The following is a 24039-nucleotide window of genomic DNA, read 5'->3' on the forward strand; positions in this document are numbered from 1 at the left end:
TACACCATGGAATACTATGCAGCCATAAAAAAGGATGAGTTCATGTCCTTTGTAGCGACATGAAGCTGGAAACCATCATTCTGAGCAAACTATCGCAAGGACAGAAAACCAAACACTGCATGTTCTTACTCATAGGTGGGAATTGAACAATGAGAACACTTGGACACAGGGCAGGGAACATCACACACCGGGGCGTGTTGTGGGGTGGAGGGATGGGTGAGGGAGAGCATTAGGAGAAATACCTAATGTAAATGACGAGTTAATGGGTGCAGCAAACCAACACGGCACATGTATACATATGTAACAAACCTGCACGTTGTGCACATGTAACCTAGAACTTCAAGTGTGTGTGTATATATATATATATATATATATAAAGATTAGTGACCTTAATGGGTCAGTGTTATTTTCCAGGTCCTCCTTTCTTCTTGTGCCTCAGGCTTTCCCTGGGTAATCTCCTCCACTCCCATGGCTTCATTTAGCACCCATAAGATAATGACACCTAGATTGTTATCTCTAGGCCATTTGCATCCTTATCTCTCCAAGCTCATATCTATCCTTCTTATCTATTGGATCTTTCCCTTTGAATTTCTCAATAGGACCCAAAATGTAAGGTGAATGGAACAATAATCACCGCCAAACTCAACCACTGATGCCAGGCTTCTGATAACTCCATAGCTGGATGAGCATCCTCTTAAGTACTCTTACAGCACTCTTTATACTCATCTGCTTATCCCTTTCTTGAGCATCTACTATGTGTCATGTCAGGCTAACCATCATAGTACTCACTCTGCATTGTCTAGTTACCAGTCTGCCATCTCCATTTCTGGCCATAAGCTCCCAGAAGACAACCAGAATTGGGTCTTATTTGTCCTTGTTTAACCAGCCTGGCACAAAGCAAAAATGCACAACAAATATCCGTTGGGTGAGTGAATGAATGTTCCCATAAGACTGGTCCAATGATGACCCCATAGAGCTAAAACACTTCCCGTAGATCACAAGTTAATACCAAGAGACAACAGTAGTAGGAAGAATGTAGCTGATTACTGTTTTCAGCATACAGATAAAATCCAAAGATGCTCCAAGAAATCAACATTCTTATACTATGTCCAAAGTGGTTCCATTAATACTGATGAAAAGAACATAAATGTGTGCCTGCATTTCAAAGCTGAAAAGGTCATAGGAGTCCATAACTGAGAAAACCCAGGAGGTAAGGGGAATTGTGGATAGCAGAAACCAACAACCCATAATCCCCCCGCCCCAACACACACACACACACACACACACACACACACACACACACACACACACAGACTGACTGGGACCAGCTGTTAAAGATGAATGCCAGACTTCACACCAGCTTTCAGTTTAGAACAACTTAAGGAAAGTGTCTGACAATGACGGGAAGGGCTATTATAATGAAAGACACCCTCCTTGCATGAGGAGGCAGGAAATGATGCAGCCACTGGGCACCACCACCACTATCCCCGCCAGCACATCCATCTGAGCAAATCTGAAAGCCTGGGGGTGAGGGGAGCTAAAACCTGAGATAATTCATGAAACTACGAAAGAGGGTCCAATTCCATTACTTTGTGCAACCGCTTTGTGCTCCAAGTATGAGCCGCTAATAAACCCTGGCTGTGTATCAAAATTCCCATGAATATTTGTTATTTTTCCCAGAAAATTGACCCTACCTAGAAATTACAGAACTTCAAAGGCAGCAAAGAGAACTGGTAAAGTCTTTTTTGATATGGCTCCCAGAAAGTGACTCAATTCAAACCATCATCAACACTCTATGGGGACATAAGGCTTAACAAAGAACTTCACTTAAGTCTATGTTCCTTCTTCCAAACTTAATGCCGGATACTCAGCTTCATCACATATTGAAGACTGTATCAGAAAATGTTAGTGCTAGCACCAATAGGCATTAGGCAGTAGACTCAGTTGGGGGAGTCTTGGATCTGGCTAAGAAAATCATTCTCCTCTCTGTTAAGCGACCATAGCTCAGAGAAAAAAAGGATTCTGAAGGCATTAACTGTTCAGGAAGGCTAACTTGTAGATCAAATGACAGAGGAACTATCTTGCTGACACACAATATTCTTTTTCAAGTGCTTGACAAATGAAAAGTGGTGGATGACTTAAAAATACAAATGAATGGACAGCACAGAAAAGAGTATTCTGTTTCAGGACCACTAACGTGACAACTATCAAACAAAGAAAATGTGCTTTGACATTAATGTGCTATCTCATAGAAGCCTTTTAAGCAGCACATTCCAAAGATTCCATTTTTTTCTGAGGCACAACAATATAAAAGAGGTTTTGAATCATTACCCATTTTACATGGAGTAGATTTAAAAGACAGTGGTAGATAAGGCATTGGCAAAGGTGTATATGTAAATGTATATATACAGACACACGGAGGAGTTCATTTAAGGGCTGCATTTCAAATTATTTTGATTGGTCTAGGCTAGTGTTAGTATTAAAGATGCAAAGTTTCATTCATGAAATTTTAAATAATGGTGATAAGATTTATCTAGACATACAAGCGGAACCTAAATATAAGGCACATGAATAATAGAATGTGCATGAATTTTGAATGCTTATTTTTCAGAAAAAAACAAAGAACTGAATGTGTGAATTCTTAGAATCTCTAAGCTAGTCTGTATTTGCATTTCAATAGCTTGCAAGGTAAGCTCTGTGAAATCGGTCAAATGTGTAGACTCTCATCTCGCCTCCACCACAAATCAGTCAATTAGCTTCTAGAGAGAGTGGCACCCAGAAGTTAATATCCAGGATCTCAAAACCTATTCCTGCTGATACAGATCAAAATAATTTCAAAGCAAGTATGTTGAAGACACAGGTTTTCTATGGAACAAATTCTGGATAGGAAGCATACAATACCAGGAGCTACTAGCTAATGTGGTCAGTGAACCCACACGTGGAAATGAAACAGACAAGGCAGTGTACAACAACATTTGGCGGGGCGGGAGGGGGTAGGGGAAGGAGCCACACACAAAAATCAGGAGATGGAAAGCCAACACATCAAAACATTTTTCCAGGCAGAAAGGTAAAAAGGTGTTTGGCAAATTTTGTCCATTTAAAACAAAAGCATTTTAGATGCCTTCTCTGCTACATTGATTAATAGAGACATGCTATACATGAGGTCCCCTGTGATTCCACACCCCACCCTATTCGCCATGCCCTCTAATGCTGAATCTCTACTAATTTGCATTTTGTAATTCTGCAATCAAAAGCCTTTACTGGTTCCACATTAGCAACTCCTTGCCATTTATAAATCCCCTTATTCCAAAGAGTTACTGTTTTAAAGCCCACAGGAGCAAAAGGATTGTACAATAAACACACAAGTACTATTTGAATGACCTTATTAATATATCATGCCTTCCTAATTGCAGCACCTTTGTTCCTTCAATTCCTGCCTTCCACAGTCTTTCTTATTTCATTGTAATGTAAACAGGGATTGCTAGAAACCAAGAATTAAGTCAAAAGTACAAGGCCTTACGTATGGCTCATAATACAAACTCAAAAACTAGGCATGGAAAACTGAGCTTAAAGAAATGAGTAAATAAGAGAATGCAGGAATATATGAATTGTGAACATAATAAAGCTATTTTTATTAAGTACCCACTTGCCTCGACAGAGCTAGCCCTGTGGTATGAATGTGTGTATCCCCCTCCCCAAAGTTCATATGTTGATGCCCTAATCCACAAAGTGATGGTATTAACATTTAGAGATGGGGCCTTTGGGAGGTAATTAGGATTAAATTCGGTTATGAAGGTGGGGCCCTCATGATGGGATTAATGCCCTTATTAAAAACAGAAAAGACATGAGATTTCTTCTCACCATATAGCAAGAAGGCAACTGTCTGCAAACCAGGAAGAGAGCCCTCCCCAGAAACCAAATCTGCTGGCACCTTGATTTTAGACTTCTGAGTCTCCAGAACTGTGGGCAACAAATGTCTGCTGTTCACACCACACAGTCTATGCCATTTTGTTAGAGCAGCCAGAACTGACTAAGACAGTTAGATATTTGCCTACCATTGGTAGAGTCATCGTAATAATCCTGTCAGGTAATTTTTAGTATCTTCATATTACAGAAAAGGAATCTAAGCCTCAGAAAAGTTTTAACCTGCTCCAGAGTCATAAATGTAGAATTTGGGAAAGCCATATGATGCAAGGGAAGGAGAAGAGGAGGCTCAGCTGTCTACGAATACAACAGTAACAGCAGCCACAACTTATTAGGAACTTGTGGTGTTTTTACTTTCTGCTTCACACTGCTTTAAGTAATTTACATGCACACATCTTATTTAGTTTTACCACATTCCTGGGAGGTAAGTAATATATCTTATTGATGGCAAAATAAAGCTTAGAAGAAAACAGCATGCCCAAGAAAATAAAGCCAATAAGTGGTGGGCTAACATTCAAACAGAAATTTAATAGACTTCAGTGCTTCTAGTAGTGTGCTTTAGTGCTCTTAACCACAACATATGTTTGTCCCCCATATTAGTCATCTTTGTCATCATAAAGCTGGGTAACAACTCATTACGAAACTTAGTGGCTTATTCTCACATTTGTAGGTCTAGAGGGAGAATGTGGGTCTGTTGGTCTTGACTCCAGGCTACAGGTTCACGTAGGTCAGCTCCACAGAGGTTTGTTCTGAGACCCAGAGTCAACAGGCAGTAGCTACCCTGGGTATATTCTTCTCAAATAGATGACCAAAGCGCAAGACTTTGAACCTGCAGAAGCATATTTTAAGCCTCTGCTCATGATACATCCACTAATAGCTCATTGGCCAATGAACAGTCACATGGCTGAGCCCAGAGTCAAGAGGTGGAGGGCAGGAGTATCTCTGCCTATCATGAGGCCAAGCAAGGGAATGAATGTACATGTCTATTACAGGAAGTAAAAAATTTAAGAGGATTGAATCTATCACACTACCTAAGTTTGATTCATAGTAACCATACTGTCTCTTAGCTTGATTGCTAAACAGAAATGGAAAATGAATCTGTGAGCTTAACAATCTATATTTGGAATATAGTTTTAAAGAAAAAATAGAGTCAAATCAATCTTGAATCAATATAATTCAATCTTTATCTTCATTCACAACGATGCTAAAATTGAGAAAACAGGTAATTAAAAAAGATAAAACAATCACTATCTCATCATGAAAAATGTTAAGATAAAAATATAAAATGAAATATTTCTAGACCTAGCTTCTAAATTTTAGCACAAAGCTAAAAAATTTTCATTTTAACATTTCCAATTAGAAAATATTTAATGTTTTCTCTAATCATTTTGAGCTAGTTGTTACAGATTCTACCTCTGACTTCCTACCACTTTCCTGAGGAGTGCACATTCTCAACATACTAAACTACTAGGCCAAAGCTCAAAAAAAAAGTGAAGCTAGTAAAATTAAGCTTGTATTCTCATTTGTTGCCCAAGAACGCATCAGTTAAAAAAAAAAAAAATTATCAATATGATGCAATGGCTTTGTGAACACACACACACATGCACAAAGAAACTGGAAACAGAGTGCAAGAAAACTGATAAAAATGTACATGTCATGTGTTTTTCTTAGTTGAACACCCATCTTCAATTACAGATACTCCATTCAAATGGAACAAAAATCTTGGCTGAATTTGATGTAATCTCACTCTTTTAAATTCACTCACTGTTCAAGCAATACAGTACACCAACCTCATCATCTTCATTTAAAAATAAATTGCTTTTTCCATTACAGCCTCTAGTTTGAGATGTTTCATTCTGCCTTTCAAAAACTGTATTGGAATGAGACTTGTAGGCAAGTTGTCCAAGTTGGAAGCAATTTGGGGGAAAAAAAAACCTACACATCTTCAAAGCTGGACATATTATTTTCAAGGCCTGATACTAAACCACAGAACTACTTTGTGCACCATGTAATTTTAACCATTCCTGCAAAATAAGTGTTAAAATACACATTATGGTACAATTCTGGAAAACTATTCTAACAGAAATCTATGAGTCTGGGAGAAATTGCATTTTCTCTTTATTCACAGTCTAGTTCAATTAATTATTATAGTTGGTAACTTTACAGTCTCTCTCCAGGCTTGAGCTCTCTTTAGAAGTTTAAAACTACATATCCAACTGCTTACTGAACATCTGCACCTAGATGGCTTCCACAGGTACTTCAAACTCAAGATTCACAGAACGAACTAATTCTCTTCTCAGCATCCAAGTCACATTTATCTCTTGCTCTTGTTTCTAATCCCTAACTCCTGAAACCATAGAGTCACCTCAAGCTTCTTCCATCTCTCTTTTGCCAACCATCAACAGGTCACCATGTCCTGTTAATTCTACCTTCAGTTGCCTTTCTCCATTTCACTGTCACCACCTCGGTCCAGCAGCATCATCTACCACCTCCTCATTTCTAAATTCCTAGCTGTTTATCTTACTTCTTTTCTTGGCCTCTTCCCAAGCATTCTTCATTAATAGTTGACAGAATAGTTCACAGTTGATAAAATATTTCTATGCCCTGATTACAGTCTTTCAATGGCTTCCTATTGCTAGACTATGAGGCCCAAATCCCTGAACACTGACAGCATCATTCTTGAGACTCTGCTAAACACTTCCTGCTTCCCACATGCACTATTTGCAATTCCTTGAAAAAGATGCACCCTGTTCAGCCACCACACCTTGCACACACTGTTGCTTCCTCCACCTAGAATCCTCATCTTGCCTAATCAGTGCCTGTTCATCCTTCACCATCCGGCAGAAATATCTCCACCTCCATGAAGGCTTCCCGGCTTCCTTCAGCAGAGCAGGGGCACCATGCTCAAGGCCCCTGTATCTTGACTGATGATAGTTGTAGCACTTGCTATTTCAGAAACTGTTGTCTGTCTCACCTACCATAATAGAAACCCTTCACAGGTCAGTGTCATATTCCACTCATTTTTGTACTGCTAGAGTCTGAGATAAAAGTACAATAGGGTAAGTTTAAGACACAGCACACAGTTCTCTGACACAAACAGTTCAATATATGCTATTATTATCATTAAACATTTGTTGAAAGAAAAGCAAAGAATGGGGTTCTGTCCTTGACTGCATCAAAAAAGCACACACATTCACAATCTAAATAAAATAGCCAATGTTTTGAGAGCTCAAACATGTACATTATTGAAGAGTATCTAAGATAAAGGTTTCCAAATCACAGGCATTATTGTCTCTAGCATTAGGAAAACATTTTAAGGGACAAAGCAACTGTCTCATCATGCCCTGGAGGTGGTTTTCTAATGGAAACCATGGAGCATGTGCCAGCAATTTTAAAAACATAAAACTGCACTTGGACACTACCAGTGCCATGGGTCCCTTAGAGGTAATGGTCTAGAGCTGCCTCCAGCTACCCCACTATGATAATTGCCCCCCAAGGCAGATTGGTTAATGGTTTGAGCTCTCATGTTACTATCATTGTTGTTATTTGGAAGCTCAACAAACAAATATGGTGAGTATATCCATCTTCCAAACACCTCCACATTGAAAAAAAAAAAAAAATATATATATATATATATATATAAAATAAAGTCTCACTTGAGACTTGATAGAAAGGAGACCAAAGCACTGACATACATTTTAAAGGCTGTCAAACCTTACATTTGGATATTGAGAAGTTGTAGGTTTGATGATCTGGGAGTTACCTGGACCCCTAATCCCCTAAGAGCAGTGGGTTTCAACTCTGGCTGCACACCACTGAGAGATGCTCATTGAATTGCTGTGATTGTATCTAGACTATAGGCTTTAGGAAGCTTTCCAGGTGGTTCAATAGGGCAGCCAGCTACAGGCGAACCACGTCCTAAGGGTTAGAGACATGCACCAAATTAAAGTTGATTTATCTTGCTCAATTCCAAAAGACGGCACAAAACAGAAAAGAGCCTTGAAGGACCTTTCATTGATGGTGCTAAATACTACATAAAGGCTTTTCTTAGACAATGAAGGAAAGCAAAGTTAAAAACAGGCACCCAAAACCCACTTATTTAACTAATTATAAAGTAAAACATGCTTACTGTTGGATGGTTCAAAGAAAAATTTATATCCCACTAAGATATAATGAATATTAACATTTTAGTACATTTTCATGTTATTTTAGATGATAATGATGAAGAAAAAGAAAATATGTTCTCAACGTTAACTACAATACATATTTTTAAGCTTTCCATACCTCATTTGAATTCATACTCAGCAACTCTGCTAAAATTAAGTGCTAGTGTTTTATTGGTGAGGAATTAAATAGCCTAGCCAACATCAGGCAGTAAGAGGTAGAGACAATGTTAACATTCAAAAGCTCATGAATGCTCTTTCCTTCTATCCCACTAGGCTACAGTATACACACATACACACACACACACACACGATCCTGCATGGTCTTTCACCCAGACACATGTATGTATGTCTATGTATCTGTGTATGATGCACATTTTATTTGCTTTTTTAACTTTTATTTTAGGTTCTGGGGTACATGTGGTTTCTTTTACAGGTAAACTGTGTGTTATGAGAGTTTAGTGTACAGATTCTTCCATAACCCAGGTAATAAGCGTAGCACCCCCTATGTCATTTTTTTGTCCTCACCGTCCTCCCAACCTCAAGTAGGTTCTGGTGTCTTAAGTTCCCTTCTTTTTGTCCACGGGTACTCAGTGTTTAGCTCCCATTTCAAAGTGAGAACATGCAGTATTTGGTTTTCTGTTCCTTTGTTAGTATGCTTAGGATAACAGCCTCCAGGTCCATCCATGTTGCTGCAAAGGACATGATCTCATTCATTTTTACAGCTGTGCAGTATTCCATATTGTATATGTACCACATTTTCTTTATCCAGTCTACCATTGATGGGCATTTAGGTTGATTCCATGTCATTGCTATCATAAATAGCACTACAATGAACACATGCGTGCATGTGTTTCATAATAGAACAATTTATACTCCTTTGGATACATCCCAAATAATGGAATTGCTGGGTCAAATGGTAGTTCTATTTTAAATTCTTAGAGAAACTGCCAAACTGCTTTCCACAGTGGCCAGACTAATTTATGTTCCCACCCACAGTGTATAAGCATTGCCTTTTCTCTGCACCTCACCAACATATAATGCATATTTTAAATGATCTGTACATACATTACATAGACAGCCTGCTCTTTTTTTCACTTGACACTATTTTCAGCTTTTCCCCATATCATTAAATACTTGTCAAAAGCATGATTTTTTTTTTTCCAGACAGGGTCTCACTTTGTCACCAAGGCTGGAGTGCAGTGGCACGAACACAGCTCACTGCAGCTTCAACCTCCCAGGCTCAAGCAATCCTCTGGCCTCAGTCTCCCAGGTACTTGGGACTACAGGTGCACACCACCACATCTGGCTAATTTTTGTATTTTTTTGTAGAGACAAGTTTTCACTATGTTGCTCAGGCTGATCTCGAACTTCTGGGCTCAAGCAATCTGCCTACCTCGGCCTCCCAAAATGTTGGGATTACAGGCGTGAGCCACTGCACCCATCCCAAAAGCATGATTTTAATGGCAATGAAGGCAATTTTGTGTTAAGTTTCTTGACCACTCTGAATCTCCATGTCCACATCTGTAAAATGGCTTTGATTGCTTCCAAAAACTAAAAAGTAATTTCTAAGACACTTTAAAAAGCTCTATGGTTACATATAATTTATTTGAAATATAAGTTTCAAGTAAATTCAAACATCTTATTTAGTTACGCTCTAGTGCTAACAACAAAATGATTGGTGGTTGCATGCATATTGATCTTCTTAAGTTCATGTAATTCTCAATTTTTATAGTTTATCTAGTTTATTGATTAGCTGGGCTTTCAGTCTCCTTTGTCTTTTGTCATTCTTTCAAATAATTTTATTGTTTTAAATGCAATATCAAAAATTTTGGGTCATCGTAAGAAATCTTTTGAGGCAACTTTTTTTTTTATATAATAAATAAAACCACACTACTCTTAAAAAGGGACCATAAGATTAACAATGAAGTGGTGGCTAATTTTATCTAGAAAGCTATTGCAACTGAGCATGAAACTCAGGTCTGGACAGCTAAGGCAAGAATGGAAAGACACAGGATAGGTCACAGCTCTCATTATGTGATTAAAAGAAGTAAACTGGTTCACCTAGAGAGGGAGAAATTTTTTAGTGCTGAATTCTAAGCTAATTTATCATGTGGGCCTAATATAAGAGACAGGGCACAACATAATGGATGAGACTTCAAAGGGAGATTTACAAAAAGCACAAAGATGTTTTCTCACAGTCATTCCTTTTAGCAACACTCAATAAAAGCCAAGGACATAATGTGAAGTTGTAATTCTGTAAGGGGTTTCAAGGGGAGCAGAGATGGGTGGTGTAGGTGCATTGCATTCCGGTGATAGCACCTGCTGTAGGGCAGACCCCTGGGAATCCAGGAGATAAATGGTAAGAGGTCTCCTGGGCTATTCCTCTCACACATCACTCCTCTGAGCCAAGCTATCACAGGATCTGTAGAGCACAGCAATTTAAAATTGAGACTACTTGCACGACCTGCAGCACAGGTATCCTGCATTATTGATTCAAAGGAGCGCCATGTGCTTCAGATACTAAAATGGAAGGCGATGAACTAACATTTTCCCATGAGGATTAAGAGCCTGATTGGAGAGTCAGTCTATGTTATCTCACACAACAGTGGGCAATGGCTGGGGGCCATGGCTTTTCATGAAAAGCAGCTTAGAATCTGTTCAAATTCCTGAACTGTTCAGGCCCCAGTGATGTAGGCCATGAACACCTGAACACTGACTTTGGCTTGCAAAATGCTAAGAGTAAGGGGCAGCCCGGCATGTGTTCCTTATAAACCATGTTAGGTGTTCTTCATTTGCCCATCTGGAACTACTCTCCACCCCATGCTGGGCCCCGGAGTCTGGCCTGCATGGACAACATCCATGGGCTCCCTTTCCCTCTGGTGTCTAAGCTGGCTTCTGCTAATGGGGAGCACAACAAGAGTTCAGAAAATAAGGTTGAGATACCTCCTGGTACCTCCCTGCAGATATGACTGGCTGTGTCCTTTTACCTAAGGTCACAGGTCCTGTCTCACGTCTTCACTGTCTCCGGGTTCTATAACTGTTCCCTCTCTCACCCCTTTAGGCCTAGAGGTGGTAATGGCTCCCTGTCACTTCTAGCTCCTGGTACTGCAACATCCCTTAAATTTTCCCAATTCCTGCTCATCCTTTTTACAACAATCCCTCTATTAAGTTCTTCTCAAATTATCTAAGACATGTACGCCATCTTTTCATTGCCTGGACCCTGCCTGATACCCGTATTTAATTACTTAAAATTGCTGTACAAGTCTTAGTGGTGACAGAGGGAAGACAGCTAAGATTAACTAAGTACAATGTGCCAGGCACTGTGCTAAAAGATTTGTAATCTCCTTCAATCTTTAAATGCCTCATTTAGTTATCTCCATTTTACAGACGTGGACATGGAGATTCAGAGTGGTCAAGAAACTTAACACAAGTTACAGAGCTATTCAATGTCACTGAACACATATCTGACTCTAAAACCAGTAATCCTCAATGGTTTTATAGTTTCAGTGTAACATACTCCTACATGAAATAATTTTAAATTATTTAAAATAATGCATGTTATAGGATTAGATTGCAAATAAATAAAATCATGACTATTATCAAGTTCAGAACAGAATGCAGTAAATATAGAAAATTTCATGAAAATTAAAATTCACATTAATCTCTAATAAGCAGAAGAATGTGTGCAAAATAAAGAAAGGATATTGTAGGTAAACGGGATACATGCAGTTTGGAGGTTCCAAACACTGGGAGAACAGGTTATGAAACAGGAATCTGGAAGGCAAAGATTTAGAGATGAGACCTGAAAGGAAGACTGTGGCTAAACTCACAGTATGCATTTTTAGCCTACCCTGGAGTAGATCAGGAAAAGTCATAGGAGGATCTTACACCAGGGCAGTGATATGGACTCTGGGCTAAAAAGCAGGATGAATAGGAGATGGGTCTGGGTTCAGTGGGGTACCAGACATTTCCAAAATCCAGGTGTGCAAGAAGTTAGGCCTAGCCTCTAGACATACTTTGATGGTAGAATTGACAGGGTTTGGTGACAGGAGTCAAGAGATGGAGAAATCAAAGATGGGAACTAGAATGACTTGGAGAATTGCTGTTTCACTGACCAAAATACAGAGATGACAATGTTGTGGTTTATTAACAATTACACCAGAGAGCCAAAAGGTGCAAAAGAGGAGCTAGTAAACAAATTTGTTTATTTTACAGTTAAAATCAACTCTTAGAGTATAAAATAGAATTTTTTCTGAACACAAGATTTTGAGGACATGCCATTTTTTATCCCCTAAGGATCAGGAAATAGAAACTACAGTACTGTATCTATTTCAGAGGCAGAAATTGAACTCCTCCAATGGGTAAGAAACACCACTCGGATATGGCATTGATTTATCTAATAAACTAAGGACCCACAACTGCAAAAAGTTCACTTGCCATCTGGATACTTCCTGTCCCAAAGAAGTCTCAATGTCTTTCTGGAACTGCTGAAGAACAAAAGTGCTTTAGCCCAAAGATGAATTAATATTATCATAAATGTTTCTATTATAATCTTCCAACTAGACTTCTTCCCTATAGCCAGTCAGAGTCTTCAAATGAATATACAGAGTAATACTCCCATGTAATGATCCTACTATTGAATTTCAGGTAAAGTGTAAACATACCCACAATTATATTAAGGTTGACACAGAAGAAACATTGAGACATTGTGACTTGAATATACATTCATGCACCATGAGACAGAGGCAGATTGATGCTCAGTTAGAACATAAGAATCTATCTGCTATTTTGCTTCCTAAAATTGAATTCTAGACCAAGGCCAGCAGAAAATCAGAGCCTAGGCCAGCGTAAGAATGTTATCTTTTTGTTGTTGTTTTAAATAAGGTGGGAAGGGCAGGGGACAGGGGTGGGGGGTGTGCAGTCGGGTTTAGAAGAAAGAGAAGCAAACAAAACAAAAAAAAAACCTAAACACACTCACAGATCTAGAAGTCTAAAGAATAAACATTTCATTGCTTTTCGTTGACGTTTAACTGCATCATAGAGGAAATTTGGGGAAAACATTTTTTCACATTCTAGCTGCACGTGAGAGTCTGGAAGTGGATGGAAATGGTAATATTTAATTGGGGGGCGTGTGTGGGGAGGTGATCATGAGAAGATGATACCAGGCAGAGCAAAACACCAGAGGATGGCAGGAAAGGCATCGTCAGCCGCTCTGGGATGCCCCTCTCTTTTAGTAAGTCATGCCTGCCTTACGATGCCTATTGTTCATTGTTCTCCAGCCTTAGGATCTATCACATTAGGGATAGGGATACTTTCATTAAAACAAATAAAGAGAAACATATAACAGAAATCACTGAAACAATTAATTTCCCTGACAGTTAAAAAATATGATCCACGTATGAGGAATATTAGGCCCAAAAGGAACCAGTTATCCCTTGATGAATTAGACCTGTCTAGAAATTCAAATTGCCCCAAGTACAAGGTCGGCCCAAGCCCATCCATCCATCAGAATTTCCTATGTTTTGAGATGCAATCTGAAAAGTTTTCTAGATTCTAACACTAGAAACCACTGGGGCTGCTTTCTCTCATTCTCATTTCAAAGGCAGTGATTGAAGTGCTATCAGTAGTACTGGAAATATTAATACAGTCCATAGAAAAGATGGAAAAGTGCAGTCACTTAAGATGAACAACTCAGTTGTGCTGCCATTTTATGAGCTTGTCATGCTTTGAGAAATTATATGTTCTGACTGAAAATAATTTTTCAAAGTCCAAATTTTAAAAACACCACCAATAGTCTAGTGTTTTTAAAAACTAGAGGTACTGAACATTTTAAAATTGGTCCTAAATACATACTGCATCATTTTATACTAAACACATAATACATCATTGTAAAATTAGATTTGAGAATTAGAATAGTGTATACTCCAGATTTTTGACATTGGGCTTTAAGTTAAAGAGCTGGTTTGTCTCACACACTATGTATCTATTCAATGCACAGATGCTTTTTAAAATAATGTAAACTCCCCTATATTAGCCTGTCATAATGATCCCTGTAAATAAATGTTTACTAGGTTTACTGATAACTGTTCTAACTTAAGGACAAATTCAGACAACAAACATGGTGTATAAATACAACAAGTTCATTTCATAAGCAATGATATGGAATGTTATAGAGAATAGAAATCATCCCTTGGTTTTCAACAATATTTATTGGGTTCCTCCTAGATGCTAGTACACTTATTATACGACCCTTAACTTTAAAGAACTCAACTCTACCCATCTACTTATTTAGTACACTCAAAAGTCATATATTACAGTATGCATTTTACAGAATAATACACAGACACCAAGAGGGTGTGTCAGGATTACCTCACAACACAGGATTGGAGCCAGGAATAGAGATATGCAGGTTTCAGCCTAGCTTTACTAACACAGGTATACCTCATTGGCAGGTTCAAATGTTCCACATAGCTATCTATATTTGTAAATTAATTTAATTCTTAAATTCACTAGGTGGCGTTACTCTTACGAACTCTACAGTGACATCTGTGGTAATACAAATACATAAAGTGTGTATTCTGTAAATAGTTTCCTTACGTTGGAATTTCTAAAAACAGCTACTCTATGTAATGTCTTTCTTTAAATGTTAGATGCAATGGGAGTAAAAGCAAAATAGGTTTTGTATTAAGCCACAGTAAAGTTGTAACCATGAAGTGGCAGAACTTTCAAGCACTTTTATGTTGTTATTTTTCACAGCATGAAGATTTCTCTCATCCAGAAGAGAAAATATTCCTTATCCATTACACAGAGGACGGCAGGTGTAGAAAAAGTATATTAAGTACAATAAAAACCTAGCACTCTAATAATATACTAGCAAGTATTCCTTTGTTTTGTAGCAAATCTTTTAAATAGAAAATAGCTCCATTATTTTAATTAATGAAAAATAATGATTCCTTTATTTCTAAAATTAAAGGCCCATGAAATCCATGCCCCTCACAAGCACCATATGCTTCAACTATCTCCTCTGAAGTTGTGATAATAGACATATTACAGAAATAACAAAAACTCAAAAAAGGAATTTCTTCTGAAAAACATTTTCAGATCATTTAAAATGAATTAAAGGAAAGAGAAAACTCACAGAAGAATTACTATCCAGTCACTAATAATCTGAACTATTCAGAGTTTAACAGAGTTAATCATCTTTTTAACAAAGAGCCTTTCCATATTTAACAAGTGACCCCAAAGAGGACGTGGACACAAACAGCTGTGCATTACCAGAACTTTATAGAGGTGATGAAAACAAAGAAAAGGAAATCCACAGCAGTGACTAACCACACTGTGCATTGAAAAACAATGACCACACTGAAACTCATTAAGGAGGTAGTCTGTTTACTTAGGTTTGAACAATAGATGGTATGTAACCCCAACTTCTCTAATCTCTCTTTTGTTTAGCTGCAAATAATCCTTTAGTTGCCTATAATATTAATATTATAGTAATATGAATATTAGTATTAATAACTGATACTTAGAACAAAAAGCAGACAGCTAGACCAGCTGAAATTCAAAGACTTAATATTAAGGAAACATTTCTAAATGTGCTGTATATTCTGTATTCCAAGCATTTTTTAAATATCAAAATAATATATAAGAGTTTAACAATGGCTAATGATCAGATTCTTTCACAAAGAAAAATATCACTTATATACAGGACAAAGAGTTATGCAGGAGTTAACCATACTAATGTTGAACATACTTATGTTCTGGCTTCCTTAAACTTATAAACTGCCAAGCAGATGTTTTGTTGTTGTTGTTTTTTCCAAGTTTTCTGATTTGCCAAGTTTTAACTCAGAATGTATTTGTACAATAAAGTCAGAGTAATTTCATTAGAGAAACTTGGGTACAAAAAAGCAAGGCAGTGAGTTACATATCTTTTCTCATCTCAACATAAACAAATTACAGCAAACTTTGAGCTGCCAGCAAAAACTTTCATTTCACTGACGGGGAAAATTCCCAGCAGCTGCACACAACTGCAAGGCGATCAGACAGATGCCGCCGAGCGGAGGTTGATCCCGACACAAAACTGAGTCCTGTGTTCCCAGAATTGAAAGGAGTTGCTACCCCTCGACAGACTTCCCAGACACTTGACAGCATGCCAGATCAGTGCATCAGCTGTCACTGCCAGCCACAATTTAACTATTCTTGAATAACCAGTAGAAAAACAAACCACCAAAGTGTCAAACTAAAAGTCGTATCTATTGTCTCTGACAAAAGCAGCTTCCTCACTGAACCCTGTGATGTGTCATACCTGTAACCAGAAACTCCGTATAGCGTTGCCATGTAGATACTAAGAATTATGCACATATTCGTGCCCAGTAAAGGAATGACAAGGGAACTTTGAAATCCTCAATGGCTGGCCACTGACAATGCTACATGTCAAGAATGGAGCAGTCTCCTACCTGGAGCCCTCTTCGTCTTAGAATGCTGGACTCATCCATCTCACCCTCTGCTTTCTCTGAGCCTCTCACAACAGTCTAGCCATGCTGTACTACCTCTACTTCAGCACGCTAATTCAGAGCCCGGCAGCTGCTAAACACTTACATCACGCTCTAGCTGATTGGAGCCCGGAGTCAGCTGGTCCAGCTTAGTTATTCACTCCAGCAACTTCGGAGATCACGGATGCTTGCAGTTCGGTGGGAGAGAGCAGCAAGTGGGCTCAGACACCTAATGCATTTATCCAGGTGGAGGAGGCTCTTGCTATTAGACAGGAAATCGTGAGATCCTTGTTTTCTCTTCTTCAAAATGCTGGCTGTGGCATTTCAGGAGACCACTAAATGGCTTTCGGCAGTAGCTTTGGGTCAAGCCCCATCTGAAGCAACTATAAGGTCACAGTGGCTAAGTAAATCAGCGGTGACAGACACCTCTGTAAAAGGCAGCCGCTGATTGGGATGGTGAAAAACTAGGGCACAGCTGGTCAGCCAAGCAGCACCACTATGCCTGGCGCTCATCTCTTCCAAAGGCATCAAAGAAAACAAAAATGTAGCAGAACACACATGCTGCCTGCAAACCTGAAAATGGAGGGCTCAGGGCAGCTGCTCTCCAGCCACCAAACCCTTTACACCTCCCAGCATGAAAGCCCATTCATTTACATAAATACCTGCCCGTCAGTTCCTACTAGCCCAAAGACAGAAACAGTTTAATTTCCCTCATGATAATAACTTAGTTCTGCTGATACCTGACCAAAATGTAAAAAGGTGGGGTGGAGGGGATTCTAAGAGCCATCATTAGTTGGAATATTTAACCTATGTATAGTCTATAAGCAGCTAAAAAAAAAAATTCCCATCGTGCAATTTCACAGTCTGTTTCAGCTTGTTTACTCCGTTCATCCTCATCTTATTTCAATTGAAAGCAACCAAGAGATGAATATTAAGTTTTCATTACTGGCATGGCACAGGAGTAACAACATATGACACTACCAATTCATAATAAATTATTCCTCCTTGGTGTCTATTCTAAAGATATTTAAATTGAGAGAATAGTTTGATCCTGAGAGAGATACAAGGACCAACTGTACTTTGTCTAAGAACGACCTCTTTCACTCTATCCATTAGAATAATTATTTTTCTTGAAAGTTAGGAAGACAGGTATAAACATTTTTTTAAATCACTAACTCCTAGATTTTACTTAACCCAGTTATCTAGTGATGTTTAAATGTGGGAGAGGGGAAGGAAGTGTCTAGTGGTTCCCTACCCATTCACCTGCTATTCCACTGGTTTTCCATCTCTTTCTGTCTGTCAACACACTATTAGGCTTGCTATCAATTGATTAGATTATGTCATTAAAAATAGCTCAGGGATTTATGAATCTAACCACTGAGGAAAATTGATTGCATTTTATGTTCCCAAACGGTCTTTGCATATATCTCCAGACATACAAAGAGGAGCCTGTCAAGAAATGCCACCCCAGCAGAGAAGGGTGTCAGAGTGTTTTTCCACTTAGGCATGTTGATTTGATACCACTTAAGGAAAAAAACCCCAGAGAGTTTTTAGCTCTCGCTTATATGTGGAGGAGTAATATCATCTCTAAAGCAAAATACAGCACAAAAACTGGTCATTCTTCAAGTCAAAGTGTATCAACGAATTCTAGCACAAATGAATTTTTAAAAAAGATTTTTAAAACTACGTTTTTTGTTTAAATCAAAGGACAAAAATAAAAGAAACAAAAACCACCTAAGAGAGGGAGAAAGGGCCAGCCTTGTTCTATCTTTTGGCAATCTGTAATGCTGGTGGAGAACAGACCCCCAACCTTCACAGGCTCACCTGCACTTTAATCTGTTCCTGCAAAGAGAAAATCTGGCTCTTCAGTGAAAATGAAGGGAATGACAATTGTTGCCTGCTTTCTCCCTCAAGTCACCCTCCTGAGAGAGGAGCACAGAAAGTTCCCTGAATGTCAAGAGTTGTTTTAGACAAAGCCTTGGCAGCAGCTCCGAATATATTTACCAGCTTACAGTGTCATTGCTATCTGCCCACAGAGGCAAAAGGAAGTCCTGACAGATTGTGGAAAAAATCTTGACCCAAGAAGCTCAATTTTTAAAAGCAAAAGCCAAGCATGGTGTACTCACATACACTTCTACTCTGAGGACTACAATCTTCATTGTGCTGGTCCTTCTAGAAAAACTAGGGTCTAGAGGAGGGCAACAAGTTCCCACTACAGGGAAAGAGACGGGGGATTGGGGGGGTGGTGGGAGGACAAACCAGTTTTCCCCTTGAAACACAAATCAGGTCATCAGGAGAACAAAACAAAACAGGTAGAGAGCCCAGAAGTATCTTTTCTGTGACCAATCATGTAAGCTAGTTGGAAGTACTATCAGAAGACATTTCGAGGACACACTGTCAAAATGTCAGCTGACGTGCATGCATCTTAGGCACTCTGCAGCTCGAGGTGTTTGGGAGGTGGTGGGAGTGATAAATAGGAATCTGGCTAAGGACAAAAAGTATGTTTCTTAACAAAGGAATATTTTGAGATAAAATCTAAGTGAGTGTTCCACCATTAACTAAGTCTAAAATGAGGATTATGACCATCATACCATCAAATCTAGTATGAAAAAATATCGATTACCTGTCAAAATGTATCATTTTGAGAAGTGATACACATACATTTTAAAGAAATAAAACCAGCCAGAGGCAAAAACATTTGGGACAAAAATGAAAGGCTGCTGAAAAATAACATCAAGCAATAATGGCTTAGCGGAGGGAATAGTAAAAGGAAAATTGCTACGTTTACCCTTTGCTGTATATTTTCTCATCAAGATAAGCCATGTGTTAAAATGCAATAAAAACTTCAAATGATAACACTATTCACAGGTAATAATCAGGATCTAGCCTAATTTCCATTAATAAACTCATTTTTCCTGTGATTTTATACCTTCATGGAATATATTCACAATACTGTGAGTCAATTCACAAAGTACCAGCCTCAATATGTATTGCTTTTACAAGTGTATTCAAATCATAAAATCTGGTAGGCTTTGTCATTAATTGTAATCTAAAGCCAGGGGCTTTGCAGTATTTCATTAAAAAAAAATTACTTGTATGGATACACCACATGCCCACTCTATTATAGGCATAATTTACTTCCTGGAATACTCAAAATCCATGGTCACTGTAATAAAGGTCAAATTTAAATTTTAAGAATTATTTCAATTAAATGGTTTACAGAAACAAAAACAATTCCAAATACCAACTGAGAAAAACCAGGGGGAAAGAAAACGTTTGGTTGAACACATTTCAAAAAAGCGTACATTGAGATTTTGTAATATTGTCCACGGTGATGTTTGGTACAAGGATATGGGTTCTCCTCTGATTTACACGGCCAGATATTTTTCACATGCAGTCATGTGCTACATACTGACATTTCAGCCAATGATGGGCCACATATATGATGGTGGTCCCATAAGATCGTAATAGCGCTGAAGACATCCTTTTGCCTAATGACACCTTGATGATCCTGACTCTGTGTAGGACTAGGCCTGTGTGTGTGTGTGTGTGTGTGTGTCTTAGTTTTTAACAAAAAAGGTTAAAAAATTAAAAAATACATTTTTAAATAGAAAAAAGCTTAAAGAAAAAAATATTTTGCTACAGCCACATAATGCGTGTTTTAAGCTAAGTGATATTGCGAAAGAATTTAAAAGTTTTTAAAATTAAAAAGTCTATAAAGTAAAAAGGTTACAGTAAGCTAAGGTTAATTTATCACTGAATAAAGAAAAATATTGTTTATAAATTCAGTGTAGCCTAAGTGTACATTATTTGTAAAGTCTACAGTAGTGCACTGTAATGTAGGAGGCCTTCACTTTCACTCACCACTCACTCATTGACTCACCCACAGCAACTTCCAATCCTGCAAGCTCCATTCATAAGTGCCCTATACAGATATAAAATATCTTTTATATTGTATTTTTCAGGTATGTTTTCTATGTTTAGATACACAAATACTTGCCATTGTGTTGCAAATGACTACGTATTCAGTACAATAACATGCTGTACAGGTTTGTAGACTAGGAGCAATAGGCTATACCATCTAGGTTTGTGTAAGTACACTCAATGATGTTCACACAACAATGAAATCACCTAGCAACACATTTCTCAGAACATGTCCTTGTTAAGTGACGCATGACTGTACTTAGAAATAAGTTACCTCTCTTCACTAGTTCTGTGTTGGTTACCCCAAAGTAAACAAATCTTCCGACGTTACCCATTCTTCAGTAACTGAAATGTTCATCGAGGAACTGCTGTGAGGAACATTTGAGGAGTTCCCACTCCATTCCACTGGCCTAATCCAGCCCCATCCAGCAGCTCTCGCTGAACTGCCTATCCAAAAGCGATGGGAGCTGAAGTCGGAGGGCAGTGGAGAGGATCGTCCTCTGGTAAAGTTGTTTCTCCCGCCACACTAGCCAAAAGGAAGAGTGACAGAGGAGTGTGACAGAGAGGAGTACCACTGTGTTGCCCTGCCCCTCATCCCACCAGTCAGAGTTCTGGGTGTGCTAGGAATGTGATTTCCAATACCATCACTACAATCTGGGGTGGGATCTCTCCTAAACATCTTCTTGCGTTAAGTGTGACCGTGATCACTACTTCTCAACAAGGTAGACAGCCATAAAGTAAATATTCCGTTGGTTACTTGTAGACAACAGACCAAGGGTTCATATGTCTCTGTAAATGTTCATTCAGAGGTAAGTCAATATGGCCAAGTGGATGAATATCTCCATTCATTCACTGATTACTTCTTTCCATTCATAGATAGCTGCCAGTGGCCAATGAATATGTTGTATTAGCTCATAAAAGATTACAAAGGAGAAACAGATGATTCATGAAAATACATACATCCATTATTGTGATTATAATCATATCTTGAATGCCAAAGAGCAACACAGCTGTGAGATTAGTGTCTACATTTAAATTCCTTCTTAATTTTTGTACTTTATTTTCCCACATGTTTCACTTCTAAATATTAATAACAATGGCCGGCCGGGCACCATGGTTCACACCTGTAATCCCAACACTTTCAGAGGCCGAGGCAGGTGGATCACCTGAGGTCAGGAGTTCGAGACCAGCCGAACATGTTGGTTCGAGACCAACATGGTGAAACCCCATCTCTACTAAACATATAAAAATTAGTGGGATGTGGCAGCACACACACCTGTAATCCCAGCTACTCAGGAGGCTGAGGCATGAGAATCTCTTGAACCCAGGAGGCGCAGGTTGCAGCGAGCCGAGATCGCGCCACTGCACTCCTGCCCGAGTGACACAGCAAGATTCAGTCTCAAAACAAAACAAAGGCCAACATTTGTTGATCACATTACGTGCCAGTCATTGCTGTAAGTACTTTATATGTATCATCTCATCAAATCCTCACCACATAAGTGAAGAACCATTATAATCCCCATTTCACAGATGAGGAATCAACACTCAGAGAAGTTAAATAACTCCCTTAGATTCCACAGCCAAGCCAAGGTAGAAGTAGTGTATTAGTCCATTTTCATAATACCTAAAAGAACTGCCTGAGACTGGAAAATTTATAAAGGAAACAGGTTTAATTGACTCACAGTTCAGCATGGCTGGGGAGGCCTCAGGAAACTTACAATCACGGCAGAAGGTAAAGGGGAAGCAAGCCACCTTCTTCACGACATGGCAGGAAGGAGAAGTGTCAAGTGAGAAGGTAAGAGCCCCTTATAAAACCACCAGATCTCATGAGAACTCACTCACTATCATGAGAACAGCATGGGGGAAACTGCCCCCATGATCCAGTTAGCTCTATCTGATCTCTCCCTTGACACATGGGAATTATGAAGATTATAATTCAAGATGAAATTTGAAAAAAATCCAAACCATATCCAAAAAGCCAAACCATATCAGCTGGGATAAGATACCAATCTTGGTCAGGTTGACTCCAGAGTTTGGGCTCCTAACACCATGCTCTACTGCCTCTTGGAGGTTAAACAAAGAAGGAAACAGTGCTTTCAAAGTGAATTAATAATGTGAAAGGTGTCAGATCCTTTAGCTCCTAAGGAAAAATGAGCATATCATAAGTTGTCAATGGTCAGAACACCAGAAAGAACATTCTGAATCCCCAATTCTCTGAGCCATGGGCCTATAAGAGAGAAAAGCAGCAGGGCCCCAGCTACTTTAGAGGGGAAACTAGAGATACCCCCCTGGGCAGGAGGGGTGGAGGAAGAGGGCTGGTCAGAAACAGGCTTCTTTCTACTTTCCTCTTAAATGTCTCTGGGCCTCCACTCTGAGTTTGAACAACTCTTCATCCTTCTGACTTCAAAATTATACAGTCCTAAATATAACACATTTATTTACAATCAAGTGGATTCCACAAAACCAAGAGCACCCTTTCCATTGCCATGCCAGGCATAATACACATCCCTGCTAACTTGCGGGGGTTCTGGCAGCTCTTCATTTTCTAGTCTGATGCTTTTTCTGGAACTTACCATTGAAGGCAACTCCTTAATTCTCTTTCCTTTTAGGTGAAATGACTCAGGGCAAGGCGGCTCACTCTGTTCTGAGCAGTTCTGGGAAGAAAGGAGGAAAAACCCCAACTCTGACATCTGCCTTGATTTCCTGGAAGCCATGCCTCCCCAGTGTACTTAGAAGTACCAGGTCTTGAGAGCCAGTCCCCATGCAGGCTTTGCCAAAGAGAAACTCGGTAGGCTGGGCAAGTCCCTGAACTTCCTTGAGCTCTGGTTTCTCATTTGTAAAATGAAAATATTATGGGCTTATCATCAGGAAGCTGGGGAAGTGAAGAAGAGGCAACCTTCTGGGAAATTGAGAAACTGGTCTCACTGCCCTCAAGGTAAGGGCAGCCCATGCCCCTCACTGGGGACACCTGGTCCCTCCCTACTGAACCCACAGTCCTGTCTCCCAACCCTCCCCATCTTCCTCCAGGCCATTACCATCTCACCAAGCATCTGCTTCACACAGCTGCTCAGCTACCTTCCTGGCTTCAAGGATCCTGCCCTGAACATGCTCAAGGCTGAGGAGGGCACCGAGGTTTCCCATCAGCCCCTCCTCAACACCCAAGTCAGACAGCAGAGCTCAGAAACCAGTGATGAGCTGAGCCTCACGTGCCTAAAACACACACTACAGCATTAATGTTCACTCTGAGAACAGGTTAAATCCTTAGCTAAGGTTGACACGAATCTTTATTACCATATAAAATTAATGCCATAATATTACAATATTACTGCCTGCTGTTATTAATGGCTACTCTTTAGGAATATTTACTATTCATTAAAGTAACATACAAATGAACCAGATATTAATTACCAGTGTCATCAAAACTCAAAAGTAAAATGACACCTGGAAACAGGTTCCACAGTATTTAAAGTACCAGGAGATATTACACTCAGGAACAAATACCAAAACCACAGATTTTCTTTCCCTATATTTTA

General features: G+C 39.1%; 1 protein-coding gene across 26 annotated transcripts in view; it reads right to left on the reverse strand.

Moving 5' to 3' along the window:
* The window catches only part of MAST4 (microtubule associated serine/threonine kinase family member 4), a 575831-nt gene that overhangs the window by 323789 nt on the left and 228003 nt on the right, over window positions 1-24039 (reverse strand). For 2 of the 26 annotated variants that reach the window (XM_054684317.2, XM_016953232.4), the window contains exon 1: window positions 16547-20230. The exons of 20 other annotated variants lie outside the window; for them this stretch is intronic. In XM_054684317.2, coding sequence (XP_054540292.2) covers window positions 16547-16585 — 39 coding nt within the window. In that variant the 5' untranslated portion in view covers window positions 16586-20230. Of the gene's footprint in view, window positions 1-16546; window positions 20233-24039 lie in introns of those variants that run through there. 4 more of the 26 variants (XM_054684321.2, XM_054684318.2, XM_054684310.2 and 1 more) reach the window with 3 other exon arrangements.

Source organism: Pan troglodytes, chromosome 4 (genome assembly GCF_028858775.2).
Source record: "Pan troglodytes isolate AG18354 chromosome 4, NHGRI_mPanTro3-v2.0_pri, whole genome shotgun sequence".
NCBI lineage: Eukaryota > Metazoa > Chordata > Mammalia > Primates > Hominidae > Pan > Pan troglodytes.